Source organism: Desmodus rotundus, chromosome 8 (genome assembly GCF_022682495.2).
Source record: "Desmodus rotundus isolate HL8 chromosome 8, HLdesRot8A.1, whole genome shotgun sequence".
Classification (NCBI taxonomy): Eukaryota; Metazoa; Chordata; class Mammalia; order Chiroptera; family Phyllostomidae; genus Desmodus; species Desmodus rotundus.
The window spans coordinates 27429433-27445933 of NC_071394.1; the positions used below are offsets into that span (position 1 = coordinate 27429433).

The 16501-nt window shown below is 39.0% G+C and overlaps 1 protein-coding gene across 4 annotated transcripts in view; it reads right to left on the reverse strand.

Moving 5' to 3' along the window:
• Positions 1-16501, reverse strand: part of VPS13B (vacuolar protein sorting 13 homolog B) — a 669566-nt gene that overhangs the window by 158117 nt on the left and 494948 nt on the right. For 3 of the 4 annotated variants that reach the window (XM_024572260.3, XM_024572257.3, XM_071222225.1), the window contains one exon: positions 7964-8359. In XM_024572260.3, the coding sequence (XP_024428028.2) occupies positions 7964-8359 (396 nt within the window). The remainder of the gene's footprint in view (positions 1-7963; positions 8360-16501) is intronic. The other variant, XM_045181664.2, reaches the window with a different exon arrangement.

Here is a 16501-nt window from a genome sequence, read left to right on the forward strand (position 1 = left end):
AAGGAGGGAGTGAGGAGGAGCAGCTCAGGGGGCCTCAGCCCAGAGTTCTTTGACGCTTCGAAAGTTCCACACAGTAATGGCAGTCCATGAAGCAGTTCTAGTATTTTTAGGAGCCTGAAATAAATAATGAATTTGTCTGAGACAGGACTGTGGAGGTGTACTAAAGATTTGATTTTTGGTTAGAGTCATATCAGGTAGGTACAGTCATGCTAGCTATGTAATCTTAAATGTAGTTGGTTTGGATCATGAGGTCCGTGAGGGAAAGAAGAAAAAGTGTTCTTGATAAAGAGAAGAAAGATCTTTAAGACAATTTTCAGCTCTAAAATGTAATGATCTATGATCTCAGCACTCATCTGGTATGACCGAGTTGGGGGGAGGAAGATACAAAAAAACCCCACCAATATTTATTGAGGAATATAGTAAATTTGTGCCAAGGAAGCTGTAGAGTACTCTACATACATTATCTCACCTAGTGTTCTCAACAGCCCTATGAATGAAGTGTTTTTGCCTTGATTTGAGAAATGAGCTAAGTTGTAACTTTTACCATAATCAACTGCCAGTAAGTAGCAGGGCTGGGATTCAGACTCTGTCCACCTCCTTCCAGCACCATGCTGCTTTATAAAAACTACTGCTATTAGTGAGCTATTACTGATTTCATTTTTCCAGCTGGTAACAGGGTTGTGAATAAATGCACTTTCCTGTCCCCAGCTGTCTTGCACAGCCTCGGTATGTTATGCCAACATAGCCTACAGGTCCAGGGGCCCAGCCAGAGAGCAAAGGAACATCTAAGATGTGTCTTCAGTCTCTCGTCACTGACAGGGTGGCTTTGCCAGAAACTTTCCTAGCAAAGAGCCTGCTGGCTTATGTGGATGAGAGGGTGATGCGCTGTGGCCACAGGCGAAACTGAAGGCTGAGTGGGGGACAGAGATGTGCTTCTAACCTTTCCTTTTTCCAAGTCCCAGCGCTGGGGCTCTAACAATTTTTGCCCATTTCACCTAATACTGACCTGTAAGGTGCTATTAAGGATGCAGAGGAGAGGCTGTTAAGTAAAAGATTTCTAGTATTTAATTACTAGGACTGGAAACTTTCTTCTCCAATAGGATTTTGCACAGTGAGACAGCTTCATGTTAACTGATAGCATTTTTGTTGTCTGAAAGGTCCCTTTTCCCCTCCTGTCCAAGGAACATTGTGATTTAATATGTGTACATGGGAAATTTTTATCAGTTGCCCTTTTCTCCCCCTAAATGTATCTAAATCTAGAGAAATAATTCTTTACCATACCTTTGTTAAAACTAGGAGAAGAAATAAAAAGCAATTTTTTTTTGTATAGTACATTAAGACACACAAAATCCAGTGCAAGGCGACACAATTCTAACACATACAAACTGAGGCCAACATTTTTCTAGCCATCTAGATTAAGTTTGGAATTTGGTAACTAAAAACAATAGGAAGAAAAACACTAATGTAGCTAGAGACAAGATTTGAAGGTGGATGTACTTGGAAGAGTGTAACAACTGTACTGGATTTCTCATTAGGAGAGAGCAGAGTCTTATGAAGACTTCATGTTCCCCAAGAGAACCGTATTTACACAATTAACAATTCTTTTGTTGAAAAAAGCATCTCATTATTGCATGTGGACACATGTGGGCTGTGTAAAAATACAAGAGATGTGTAACACACGGTAAACAGAAAGTAATGATCTTAAACAGGCCAAATCCTTGAACTCGTCACTAATAAATGTCTCCCCTGCATTCAGCTACCCGGGCTGCTGGGAGCCTGTTTTCTTCAAGTACTTCAAACACTGAAATCCAGGAACATTTATTATTTTAATCCATTACAGGCAGTGCTTGATTTAACTTTATTGGTTGTGGTGGTGGTAGTGGTTATAAGTGGGGGTACAGCAATGTTCTTTTACACATCATTTCAAAAGGGCTTAATTATATTTTATAGCCTGGGCCAGGAATCCTGCTTGGTTTTTGTCTAACAAGGTTCAAACGGAGTTCAGGTCGGTGATGAATCAGAAGGAAAAGTCAGAGATGGTTATCTCTGTGTGATGAGCTCACCCCCGGAAAGGCTGGGCAGGTACACGGTGTCCACCACGGCACGGCACGTGACTGCACTCCACAGCCTGAGCTGGGTGCTGGTTACGTGATTTTTACTTTTCATGCCACCTGGAAGTTAACACGTCGGAAACCTGACCCAGAGGTTATCTTCTAAATATCTGCAGTTACTCTCCTATCTATGCAAGAGCTATAGTAACCACCCAGCACGAAAACAAAAAATGTACATAACACTTAAAAATGCACAAACCCTTACCACAGAAACATTTAAATATCCCAAATAAAAGGTGTGGAGGACTGCATTAACGTAATTTGGTCAAACAAAAGAAAAAGTTACTGTGTAAACATGCCTGGAAGGCATATGTCTGCTGTCATTTTAAGACGATAGTGTTACTATTGCTCATTATTGTCCAAAACTCTACCTAATAAGATATTCTGATAAAAATTACAGCAAGAAGAATAAAGCTTGTATGTTGGGATTTCTTCGCCATTGCATATGATTTCTAAGAAGAGAACAAACGAATTACTCCCCAAGGGAGTATCTTATACATTTATGTTTTTTATTTCCCATTACATTAGAAAAACAATAGGGAACATTATTTTGGAAAAAAGTTATGAGAATTTCACTTTTTCTACTTGTTTCCCATTCAATGTTCAGAACTTCCTATTCTAATTTTTTAAATGTCTCCTTCCACCACGACGCACAGAGAAATATCACTGTTGAAACAAGTCAGTAATCTATAGATAATTTAAGAGTCAAAAATGGGGGACATGCCAGTTCGTCAGTAGCAACTCTGAGCCTTGTTATAAAGTAATAGGAGGGAATCTGACCAGGATTAATAGTGCTACTCCGTTCTGGGATGCGGGGTGTCAGGTTTCACGGACTCTAGGCCATCTGTTGTTCGGCCTGCCTACGTTTTACTTCTGCAGAACTATAAACGCACCTCTACCTCAGGGACTATAGAAAGGCATTAGAATTCCTCTGCTTTTCATTAGCACAAGATTCAGTAACTCATTTCATTGTCAAGATAATCCCCTTTTACTCTTTCTTTTGCGCTTGCAAAGTATGCCAAAATGACAAATAAAATCCCAGATGTTACACTCAATGAGGTCTCTACCTTTCCTCCAGTGCTGGGTTTAAGCTACTTGGGACACAGTGTCAAAAATGACAAGACCCCGATGCCCACACCCAATACTCATCAAGGTCCGTTAGTGATTTGTCTAGCTGTCTACCAGCTGTACTTCCACTTCAGTCCTCAGTGGCTGCTGAAAATTAAGTCTGTCCTCTGGCTTTAACTGTCAAAGAATTCATTTCCTATTGTTCAGGCATTAGAAAGAAGTACTCTATCTTTCTAAAAGTAACAAAAGTCTTCGGGGTGTTGTAAATGGCTTCTCATTGGAACATATTATTTTAGGCAGTCATATCTAATTTAATGTTTTATTTCCACTCGGGCTTAATTGCATCTCTGGAGCATCTAATGGCTGTGACAATGCCTTAGGAGATTTTCCTCCGGAGATCCCGTTAACTATGGAATGAAAAACTGGAGCCCCACTTTTATCAATTAGTGGCCCGGTTTCACTTTTCAGCCTGAAAAGGAACTTTAGGTTCTTTATATCTTACTGGTCCTGAATTCAGTGAACATGAGAAGATGCATTTGTATACATGAAAAATAATATGGTTATGCTTTTCCCTCTATTTTTGTTTATACACAAAGATAAGTACATCTGGATGACAGAGGCTGGGGTAGTGAAAGTTATTTAAACCACAGCTCTTTGACTAGAAGGAGTTCAACTCACTGCTTTCCGCATGGATGGAAAGTCCCTTTGGAAAGGGGGCCCCTGCAACTTTTCCCAATTCTGACCCAAATGCCAGACAAGATGGCCTCACTTGGGCTACGATCCTTTGAGCCACCTAACTTGTTCACATCCTATTTCCCTAATCTACATGGAGATGGATAACCCAAGCGCTCCTGGGAAAGAGCAAGGAAGCCTAAAGCACAGGCATTTCACAGCCTGAGTTGTGCGCCCTCGTTTGCCGAAATCTAAGGAGTGCTGCCCTGATAGAGCCATAATTTACTCTGACAAGGGGAGCTGAAGTCTGCAGCTCACTCCCCACGCTGCCCGTGGGAAGTGCTACACTGCTAGTTCAGAATTTATGGCTACGTACTTATGGCTTCTCCAAAGAGGCATACTTCAAACGCCCATGTGGGGGAAATGGGCTATTTTTAAAAAGAACATACTACAGAATGGGGTGGATTTAATGGAGAGCAGAAGAATACTACCTGCCTTAAAGTGATTCAGAAAATAAGATATAATTTCCAAATGAGATTCATTTTCTTACTGATAATAGTACAATCATAGGGTTGGGTTTTTTTTGCAATATTATACATCAACCTTAAAATACAAGCATTACGTTTGCTAAAGTCAACTTTAGGGCTCTTTTCCCAAAGACATATGGGAGAATGTAAGTATTCTAGCAGAAATACAAGTTAGGTTATTGTAACTCACTGTTATACTAGCATCTGCGGAGTGGAATTGAGAAAAAAATCAAGTCCCTTGAAACTCTTACAGTTGAAGACTGTAGAATAGTACAGCAGACTAGGAAAAACCCATAGACTTTTTTTTTTCAGTGGAAAATACTTAACCATTTCATTTTGTTTCAAACAAAGAACACATTTCAGTGAGTGATCTGTACATCTTCCACTGTAAAAACCAGTAAATGAATATGAAAGCATTTCAGATTTAAACATATTGACAATGTCTTGGGAGGAAAACCAACTTTCCCCCTTCACTCTCTTATTACTCCCTTTTCCCAAGCACTTCCCATAAGCTTATGACAGTTAAATGATAAAAAATATAATTAGGTGAACCGAAATATTTTTGTACCTTTCAGAAGTGAGGAAACATGCCTACAACACATTCTCAATTGTGTTTCTCTAAATATTACTTAGAACATAAGATTCCTCTAGCATTACAAACGTATTTCAGCTCCGAAATTAAAACTCATCTGGAAAGGACCATTCTACCCTGTTTATATAACATTGTCACATAAAGAGTGTTAAAAAAAATATTTCACTAAAAATAGCTTGCGTAAGTTAGGGATTAGAGTCGTTTCTGCTGCTATAATTATTCCTTTGTAGTTTTTTCCATGATGTTTTTGCACAGTGTTTTTGACTGTGTTTATTAAAGTCAGCACATCAAAAAGGATCAAAGAGAAAGTGAGTGAGAACCAAAGAAACCCCAAGTGTGTTGTCTCATTGGGGAGTTATGCAGATTCGCATAAACAAGTGCAAATTGTTGAGGTTTTAATGAAAATTTTCTACAATTATTTTATCTTCAGTCATCCTATACAATCACATCTGCAGAGCAGATGGCTATACTGCACCGAGGCAATGCTCCTTTTTCTCTCTCTGTTTAATAGTACATCTGAGATGACTACTTTTGTCACTGTGCTCAATTTGGTTCAGCAAATAATTTGAAAAGTGCAGCTGCTGCAGATGGTCACAATAGTTATATAAACTATAAAATCAAAGACGCAGTTAAGTATTTCTGTATTAGATTCAAACTATAAAAATCTGACATTAACTGTTGAGCTCAAAGATATACTATAAAAACTTTGGTTGCATGCAGAACGATGTCATTTGAAAAATATGAAATATGACTACTGGTAGGAGGGGTTTTAGTTTGGTGTTGGATACTTTTTTTTTTTACCACTTATCAAAAAAATATACCTCAAGTATTTAATTACCTATATTTCATCCAAGTTGCAAAGGAAGGATTTTTAAGATATTTAAATATATAATGAAACTAACATTCAATGTTTAAATTATATTTTACTTTAAAAAAGGTTTGCTTAGTTAAAAATCAATTTTTGAAAATAGGTAGTAATCTCTCAATTACAATTTCCTAGAAATCAGCCTTTGGCAATAACTAGAACTTAACACAATATTATTTCACTTAATTATAATTTATCATTATTTTGCTGACTTGGATATCTTCTTAAAATGTTTGTGCATGCTGTTACACTAAGCAGAAATGTAGAGAAAACAGATTTGGTGTTTGTTATGCTATCATAATAAAAGTGTTCCTTTTAAATGGCCAACTTCAATCTATTTTGGTTTTGTTGACACCAGTAACTATTTCAGAACATTTGCTGGATACCACAATTAGAGCTGCATAACTTATGTCTTAGTCAAAACTATAGTTTCTACTTCTGTGTTTACTTAAAGAGCATAATTGCAAAAGAAATACGGGTACATAGTTTTTCTAGTATGAAGGGGAAAAAGCAAGTTGCAAAACAGAATGAGTCTACTACCTTGTATTGCTGAACAAGAGGATTTTAATAGTATTTTAGAGGTGTTTACAAGGATAGACACCATTAAATATGGATAAAATATGCATAGCTAATGAATAAAACACTAAGTGAGGCTGAAAAAAGAAAAGGACCAGGAACTTAGCACAATACATTTAGACTCCTCCACTCTGAGTCCCCAGCTTCCCCTGCTATACAGCTAAGGCGGAACTGGAAAGGCATGGGAACGGGCCGTGTTGTCCGGTCTGCAGTTTGCTTGCGGATAAATCAGACACTGTGGCCTCCACGTTTCACAATCTTTCATGTCCCATGGACCCGACATTTTTCATTTCTAACTTTTAAGACAATTTAAAAACTAGTGATTTTAGCTGGCTTGGTCACAAATATTTCTGGTGAGAAAGAAAGAAATCATCTATTTTTTGGCCTAACGTCCATACTTCTCAACTATAAAATTTTTTTCTTTATCTCTTAAACTACTGTGTCCAAACTGGCTATATGGAACAAAGTTTTAGTTAGTCTCCAGCTGCCACTTAATTACTTTTTAGTAAGCTACTAAGTTGCATATAGTTTCAGGATGTACTTTATCCCTCTCTACCCCCAAATCTTTCCTGCAAATTAAAGTGGAAAAAAAAAGTTTCCCTTTTGCTACTTTTACTTTCAAAGTACAATTTCTGGCATTGTGCCCTGAACTTTTACAGTAGCAGTTCCAGTGACTGAAAATTGTTATTTCCCACCTGTGCCTTGTCTTTTTGTCCCCCCCTCACATTCCTTCTGCCTACCCTCCCTTTTTGATTCAGTGTGAAAAAGCACGTAACAACTTAGTCATGGTAACAAAAGAAGAAAATGTAGATGTCGCTGCCTGTTAATTTCTCCCCTCTGCACCCACCAGGCATAGTCTGTCTGCAGAGTCCGGCCTCTCCTAGCGAGGCTGAGTACAGGAGCATGGCCTTTCCTTACCAGGCGCTGCTGCCTGAGAATCCTCAATGGTACTGTCCTTGCAGAGTTGGACCCTGACTTCTGTTACACCTTGTGTAGCACACCTGCCACTAGAGCAATTTCTCTTGTTTAAATAAATTGTTGCCAGTGCCTTAACGCAGTGCACTGGAATCACCCCTACGGCCTTTGCAACGCGGATTTCTGGGCTCTGCGCCCAGAGTTTCCAATTCGGCAGGTCAGGGGTATGGTCTGAAGATTTGCATTTCTAACAGGTTCTCAGGTGATGCTGATGCTGTTGGTTCTGAAACCACACCCTGAAAACTACTACTTGAATGGTTCATAAAACCATTTCTTGTTGTTCCACTACAGCTGTTTTAGGAAAGAGAAATTTAGGAACGAACAGTTTTAAAGACATTTGTAGGAACATACCTGAAAAAGTGGATAGGAACAATTTAGTTTAGGGCATTAAAATATGTAACCTTAAAGGATTTGTTATAAAATTTTCACTAAAATAAGGTCACAAACCAGAAATGTCCCCATCTCTAATGGCCCTTAAAACTTTTAACCTCCAAATGATGCAAATCCTCAAAATCACGCATTTTCAGATGTTAACAGGTCATGCTGCCCTCTCGCCCTCTCCTTTTCTGTGACTTACCAGGCACTTTTTGTGCTGCTTTAACATTAAGGCATCCACTGAGGGTTGATAAAGATGCTAACAGGCATGGTTTGTTAGGATGGGGGACAGTTTCCATGGAGACCACAATCTGAGTAGTATGCACAGAAATTTTCTGAAAGCAGGAAACAGTTCTCCACATGTTTTCTTGAAATGGAACCTTCTGTGCTCCATCACCATGAACTCTGGGTTTAGACAACTTTCCACGGTAACACTTGGAGGCTGGAAGCTCATCCTTATGCAGCACGGTGTCTGACGGGGCTGAAGTCTCTTTGCTGTGTGTGCTTTTTATCTTCTTTAAAAAATGGTTTATCTGATCCAGCTTGGTAAAACTCAGGTTTGCTTTCAAAGGTTTTGATATATCCAAATTGATGTCTGCTATAGAATTGAAAAAGGTAAGAAAATTACTGAAGCTCTTTTATTGAATATAAGCCTTTACTTCCCTGTCAAGTTCCTGTTTAAGTTCCCTAACACTTGTAGTGTGGACTCATCAGAATGCCAGGTGTGATTCTTTTACTAATCACCTGACTATTGTTCACATATAGTGACTTGAAGGAACACGTTCCCTGAACTACTTAAGTCCACATTCCTGTCTTAATCCATGTGACTCCGTTCCTGATGGAATAAAGGCCACACATAACATATCTTTCTGCCCTCCCAACCATGGCAAAATGAAGCAGCTTTTCCAGTTCATTATTGCAGCTGGCATCTCTTCTTCTAAGGCAAAAGGACTTCCCCAAGTATCCAGCACAAAATTTGACACAGATACCGGTATTAATAAGTGTATCTCACTAACAGAAGTAGCCTTTCCTACCATTCTCCGATCAAATATATGCAGAAAGCGTTTGTTTCTCCTTGTGACCTGCTGCAAACCTGAAGTCTCTACATCTTGCCCTATATTCATTTTGCAGTAATAAAATTTCAAATACCTCATCATGGGTAGACTGAGATTTCTTAAAACCTATAATCCATTTTATATTTATCATATACCAGAAGTTGTCCTTATCTGCCACATAGCCACTAGACATTCAACCTAATAGACTCAGTGGGTGGAGCTCCAGCCTGCAAATCAAAGGGTCACCAGTTCAATTCCTGGTCAGGGCACGTGCCTGGGTTGTGGGCCAGGTGCCCATTTGGGGGCATGAGAGAGACAACTGATCGGTGTTCCTCTCCCTTTCTTTCTTTCTCCCTCGTTTACCCTCTCTCTAAAAAGTAACTAAAATCTTTAAAGAAACTAGTGGCCTTATTATTTCAGTGTTTGCCTTATTCCATTGTCTTTCTTACGGCCTCATTACCACTAAGACATTAGACTATAATATAAGCACTGTGAAGGCAGAGTGTGCCGTGCATCTTCATAGCCCAAGGACGAGCACAGTGCGTCTCGTATATGCATGTGTCAATCAGTGTTGGAGCTTCCCTGAACCTCACAGGCGTTCTTTTCATGGGAGCTGGAGGAAAATACAAGACATAATAATCCCGGGTGCAGCTAGGAATAGCAAAGTTATTAAGCAGCTAAAGTTAACAGTCCTCATCAATAATTTCATTATCTACATCTCTCTTCATGAGGAGGACCTCGTCTCACCTTTCTCAGTATCGGCACCTTTGGGTTCCCTCCTGGCTACCCGGGGTCTCTCAGGGCACCGCCCCCTTTAAGTGTGCCTTCTGTTGTGTCTCTTTAGTCAGGGCTAGCAAAACTCTGAGAGTCCACCTTCTAACTGGTTGTTCATCGGAAAGAGGCTGACATCTGAGCCCCCCACCTGCAGTATTAAAAAGTTCCCTGCTCCCCATATTTTTAAAACAGGAAAAAATAACCTAACTTAAAAAATTACTTTTTGAAACATCTTATTGACATATAACTCACATGCCATACAATTTACCTTCTTAAAGTATATAATTCAATGGTTTTTGGTATACTCATGAGACTGCATGAACATCACCACTATACCATCCCAGAACCTTATCACCACCACATACATACAAAACCCCACACCCTTAGCCTTCACTCCCTATGCACTCCCACCTCCAGCCCCAGCAACTACTGCTTTAATTTCCGTCTCTATAGATTTGCCTGCTCTGGATATTTCACATAAATGGAATCATACAATATCTGGCCTTTCATTTCTGGTTTTTCAGTCAGCATAATGCTTCCAAGGCCCATTAATACTGAAACATGTATCATTAATACTTCTTTCCTTTTTGTGGCTAATACTTCATCATATGGGGATACTCTGTGTTTGCCCACTATCAGTCGGTACGCATTTGGGTTCTAATTTTTGGCTGCTACGACCATTCCTGTGCAAAATTTTTTGTGGATGTGTTTTCAATTCCACTAGACATCTTCCGAGGAGCGGGACTGCTAGGTCGTATTTGATTGCAGCCATTGTAGCTGGTGTGACGTGGTATTCTGTTGTGATTTTTTTTTTTGTTTTCCCTAATGACCAATGATGTTAAACATTTTCTCATGTGCTTATTGACCATTTGCATATATCCTTGGAAAAGTGTCTATTCACATCCTTTGCTCATTCTTAAATCAGGCCATTTGCCTTTTTATTATTGAATTGTATGAGCTCTATATATTCTGGATACAAGTCCCTATCAGACATTGAATTTGCAAATATTTTCTCTAGTTCTGTGGATTGTCTTTTCAGTTTTTTTATATCATCATTTGCAGCACCAACAATTTTAATTTTTGTGAGTCCAATATAACGCTTATTTTGTGCGTGATTTTGGTGTTGTATGAAGAAACTATTGCTTAGCCCAAGATCACAAATATTTATACTTATGTTTTCTTTTAAGAGTTTTGCAGTTCTACCTCTCACACTGAGGTCTATAATCCCTCTTGAATTAACTTTGTGTATTGTGGGAGTCAGGGGTCTGACTTTGTTCTTTTGCATGGGGATATCCAGATACACCAGCACCATGTATTCAGAGGCATTATCTTTGACTTGTAGAATTTTAGGCACTGAAAGAGGCTGGCTGGCAAAATATTGTAGGGTGATTGGATTTTTCAAAAGCATACATCCTTTTATGTGGGCCTGCAAATTCTGTGGTCTCACAGAAAAGATCACCTTTAACGAAAAGGAAAAATAAAAAATAGAAAACAATCTTAAATGACAGCAACAACAGAAAAACAAAACAAAGATAAAGTAGAAAGAAGACTTGGATGTTGGGGCCTGAGCTATCTGATTTTGCTCGGATTCAGGACATGAAGTCTTAAAATAAGGGTGAGAAGTGCTCATCCTGTAGCCAAAGAAACCATTATGACCTCCCCAGGAAGCAGCTCAAATATCCACCCTCTGAACCACCGCTGACTGCAGGCCAGCAAAGCATCCATGAACAAATGGTATGCGTGAGCGCTGCTGACTGCCGCGTCAATATGGACTCCCACCTCAGGCACCACCGTGGGCCCAGTGACGCAGGAAAAAAAACTTTTCCTATCTCTCGGGTTCCTTGCCCAACATGCCCTTTGAGACTTAGTCCTTCAGTCACTGCCTCCAGGAAATCCTTTTTGGTCCCTGCAGCTGAATGAGGAGCCTCTCATCCACTGATCCCAGAATATCCCGTGCACTAGGCACCTGTTTATATTATCTTCACAGTTACTTCCCTAGGTATTGGTCACAGTCTCGTGAACTGTGAGCTCCTGGACAGTAAAGAATGTCCTACACCTTCATATTCTGGTCTATTGTAAGTATTGAGTATTTAATGATGATTTATGAAGGAAAAATTATACGGATTTTTCTTTCCTACTGAATTCCCACAGGCTCATCAACTTCATCCACTAACTCCTCTCAGTCATGCTATAAGCCTGTCTTAATTCATGGCTCCACCATCTACCAAACAGCTCAAATCAGAAATCTGACTTTTGCCTCCTTTCATCACCTCTTTTCCTGGTCCAAATTCATTCGGTGATTAAGTTCTGTAAATTTTACTTCTAAAATACTGCTTGAATCCAAGTCCCTTCTCTCAGTATTCAGGTTACTTCCAATCTCTTCCCTCCACACCTTTGATACTGTTCAGCTATTATAAAGCCTCCTAAATGGTTCCTCTACCTAGATTGATTCCAGTCAATCGAGTCTCCCATGTAATTTCCAAGTGGTTTGTTTCCAATATGATCCTACTGGCTCACTCCTGCATAAAACTATTTAATGGCTCTTCTTTACCCATGGAATAAAAGACCAAGCTCCTTAGAAAGCCCTATTTTGCCTTAGCTACAGCCATGCCCAACTCACACTTCAAAGTTCAAAAAATATCACAGAGTTTATAGCACCCACTTCCCAACCCATGTTGTTACCACTAGGCCTTTGTTCATGTCGCTCTGTTGTCTAGTGCACCCCTTTTTGGCCCAACAATCTACAAGATACAGGTCAGCATCTCCTCCAAGAAGTTGATCTGCAAAACTTGCCTTGCATAATTATTTTCAAATGAGATTATATCTCCCACCAACCAAGTTATGTGAGTACACACTTTTCATCTTTGATACTTAGTTCTCAGCCTCCAATGCAACATGAGGTGCATTTGGTCGCTTCACACCCTAGCGCTCCAAATCACTCTGCTATGGTTCTGTGCTGGACAGAACTCCAAAGCTGGCTTTCCTCCCCAAGATTCCCGTCCCCTGGTTTTTGAATCCAGCACTGATCCAGGTAGTGCTGTGCTATAAAGAGATTTTATAGTTGTGATAAATATCTTAGGTCAGTTGAATTTAAAACACAAAAGTTATCTAGGAGGCCTGATCTAATTATATGAGCCCTTTAAAAGGCATGTGAAGAAGGCTGAAGGGGAGTCGGAGAGACCTGAAGCAGGAGAAGGGTGCTAGTATGTGTCATTGCTGCTGTGGGGATGGTGGAGGTCACATGGGATGGAAGGGGTGGCCCTAGAACTGAGGGAAGCCCTGGCCATCAGCTGACAAGGAATTTGGGATCTCAGTCTTACAACCACAAGAAACTGGATTACAGAAATAACTGGAATGAGTTTGAAAGTAGATTCTTCCCTGGAGCTTCCAGATTAGAGCCCAACCCAACTGACACCGTGATTTTGGCCTTGTGAGATTCTGAGCAGTGAGTCCAGCTGAACCTACCAGGCCTTCTCTCCCTGCAACACATATACACTTGTGCAGCTGTAAGCCAGTAACATTTGTGGTAATTCATTACACATTAATAGACAACTAATACTAATTCCATATGCATATTTACCCTCCATTTCTAATGTGAGCACAAATGAACTTTCAAAAACTAAAAATTATTTGCCTGTTTCTTTTATTTTTTACCCCCCAAGCAAAAACATTTCCTCTTTGTTAGCTGCCAATTCCCTCTCTTTAGAAATTATTTCAAGGTTCCAGAAAAGAATAAACCCTGTCTCTGCCACTCTCTGCAGCTATAAAATCTGGAGAGAATACAGGTATAACATCTACACAGAGAAGCTAGTTGAGGACTCTGAAAAGTAAGTGGTAACGGGTAGATTGGAGGTGACTAGATTTCAAAATACCACCAAAATGGTGGTGAGTCTCTCATTTTCCTCCCCTGTTCCCACAGTCTGGAACACCAACACCTAGAAGTGGGCACTGCGTGCAGAAATAGAAAGTACTAGGAGAAACTATTTCCGGCTTCCAGAAGTGGAAAGGCAATTCCTAATGCTCAGAGGGACTATAAGAGTCCTTCATTGCTTCCTTCTTTCTTTTCTTCATTTCCTTGTGCTGCAGAAAACAGAAGAGCAGAAACTATTCCTCAGTTCATTTTAAGAAATCATTATTACTGATACCAAAACCAGACAAAGACAATAAAAGAAAACTACAGACCACTATCTCTCAAGAGTAGAGATATGGAAATCCTCAAAAAATTAGAAATCAAATCCAGCAACATATACAACTAATAATATACCACAACCAAGAGGGGTTTACCCTGGGACTACACAGTTGCTTCAATACCAGAATGTCAATCACCGTAATGACATTAACAGAGAGCAACGGGGAAAAATGTGGGACAGCTGTAATTGAACAACAATTAAATAAACAGCTTACGAAATAAACCAAAAAACATGATCATATCAATTGAGGCAGAAAAAGCTTTTGAGAAGTTCAATATTCAATATCTATTTATGATAATTCTTAGTAAACCATGAACAGAGAAGTATAGCTAACATCAACCTCGTGAAGGACTGAATGCTCTTCCCCTGAGATCGAAAACAAGGCCAGGACATACACACTAATGCTCAACATAACACTAGGAGTCCTAGCCAATATAATAAGGCAATAAACAAACAAGCAAATAAAGAAATAGCATGAAATTGAAAAGGAAAAAATAAAATGATGTCTACTGATAGAAGACATGATTGTCCATGTAGAAAACTCCAGAGTCTACAGAAAAACTCTAAGAATTAATAAGTGAATTTGACAAGATTTTAGAACAGAAGACCACCAGACAAAAATCAATTGAGTGAAGGCAGTCCTGAGAGGGAAGTTCATAGTGATACAGGCCTACCTGAAAAAGGCAGAAACATTTCAAATAAACAACCTAACCCTACATCCACAAGAACTGGTGGAACAACAAACAAAGCCCAGAGTAAGTAGAAGGAAGGAAATAACCAAGATCAGGCAGAATTAAATGACATAGAGACTAAAAGAACAATTCAAAGGATCAACACATCCAGGAGCTGGTTCTTTGAAAAGATAAAATCAACAAGCCCTTAACCAAACTCATTAAGAAAAAAAGAGAGAGGACCCAAATATGTAAAATCAGAATGAAAGAGGTGAGATTACAACTTGACACCACGGAAATACAAAGGATTGTAAGAAATTACTAAGAACAACTATATGCCAAGAAATTTGAAAACCTGTGTGAAATGGACACATTTCTAGAAAAATACAATCTCCCAAAACTGAATGAAGAAGAGGCAGAAAGCCTGAACAGACAGGTTCCAGCTGGTGAAATTGAAGCAGTAATCAAAAAACTCCCAACATACAAAAGCCTTGCATTGGACAGTTTCACAGGAGAATTTTGCAAAATATTTAAGGAAGAGCTAACCTCTATCCTTCACAGACTATTACAAAAAATCCAAGAAGAAGGAAGACTCCCAAATTCCTTTTATGAGGCAGCATCATCCTAATCCCAAAACCAGACAAAGACACAACAAAGAAAGAAAACTAAAGGCCAATATTGCTGATGAACACAGATGCTAAAATCCTCAACAAAATATTGGAAAACTGCATCCAGCAATACATTAAAAAGATCATACACCATGATATAGTGGGATTCATCCCAGGGATGCAAAGATGGTACAATATTCACAAATCAATAAATGTAATACATCACATAAACAAAAGGAAAGACAAAAATCACATGATCATATCAATAGATGCAGAAAAAGCATTTGATAAGGCACAGCACCCATTTATGATAAAAACACTCAGCAAAGTGGTAGTAGAGGTAGCATACCTCAAAATAATAAAGGCCATATACGAGAAACCTACAGCCAATATCATACTCAATGGGCAAAAACTGAAAGCTTGCCCACTAAGATCAGGAACAAGACAGGGATGTCTGCTTTCACCACTTCTATTCAACATAGTATTGGAAGTCCTAGCCACAGATATCAGACAAGAAAGAGAAATGAAAGGCAGCCACATTGGAAGGGAGGAAGTAAAACTGTCATTGTTTACAGATGACATGATAGTGTACATAGAAAACACTACAGACCCCACTAAAAACTACTTGATCTAATAAGTGCATTTGGCAAAACAGTGGCATACAAAGTCAATATTGAGGAATCGAAGGGATTTTTGTACACCAACAATGAAATATTAGAAACAGAAATCAGGAAAAAAATTCCCATTTGCTATAGCAAAAAGAAAAATAAAGTACTTAACCAAGGAGGTAAAAGATCTGTACTCAGAAAACTACACAATACTGAAGAAAGAAATTAAGGAAGACACAAATAAATGGAAGCATATATCATGTTCATGGATTGGAAGGATTAACATCATGAAAATGTCCATACTACCCAAAGCAATTTATAGATTCAATGCAATTACTATTGAAGTACCTATGACATATTTCACAGATATAGAGCAAATATTTAAAAAATTTATATGGAACCATAAATGACCCAGAATAGCTGCAGCAATTTTGAGAAAGAATGAAGTAGGAAGGATCACAATACCTGATATCAACTATACTACAAGGCCACTGTAACCAAAACAGTCTGGTACTGCCATAACAACAGACACATAGGTCAATGGAACAGAATAGAGAGCCCAGAAATGAATCCACATCGCTCTGGTCAATTAATATTTGACAAAGGGGGCAGAAGCATAAAATGGAGTAAAAATAGCATCTTCCACAAATTGTGTTGGGAGAACTGGACAGCTACATGCAAAAAAATGAAACCGAAGCACCAACTTACATCACACACAAAAATAAACTCAAGATGGATAAAAGACTTAAATATAAGTCATGACACCATAAAAGTCCTAGAGGAGAACACAGGCAGGAAACTCTCAAATATTCCTCACAGCAGTATTTTCACTGC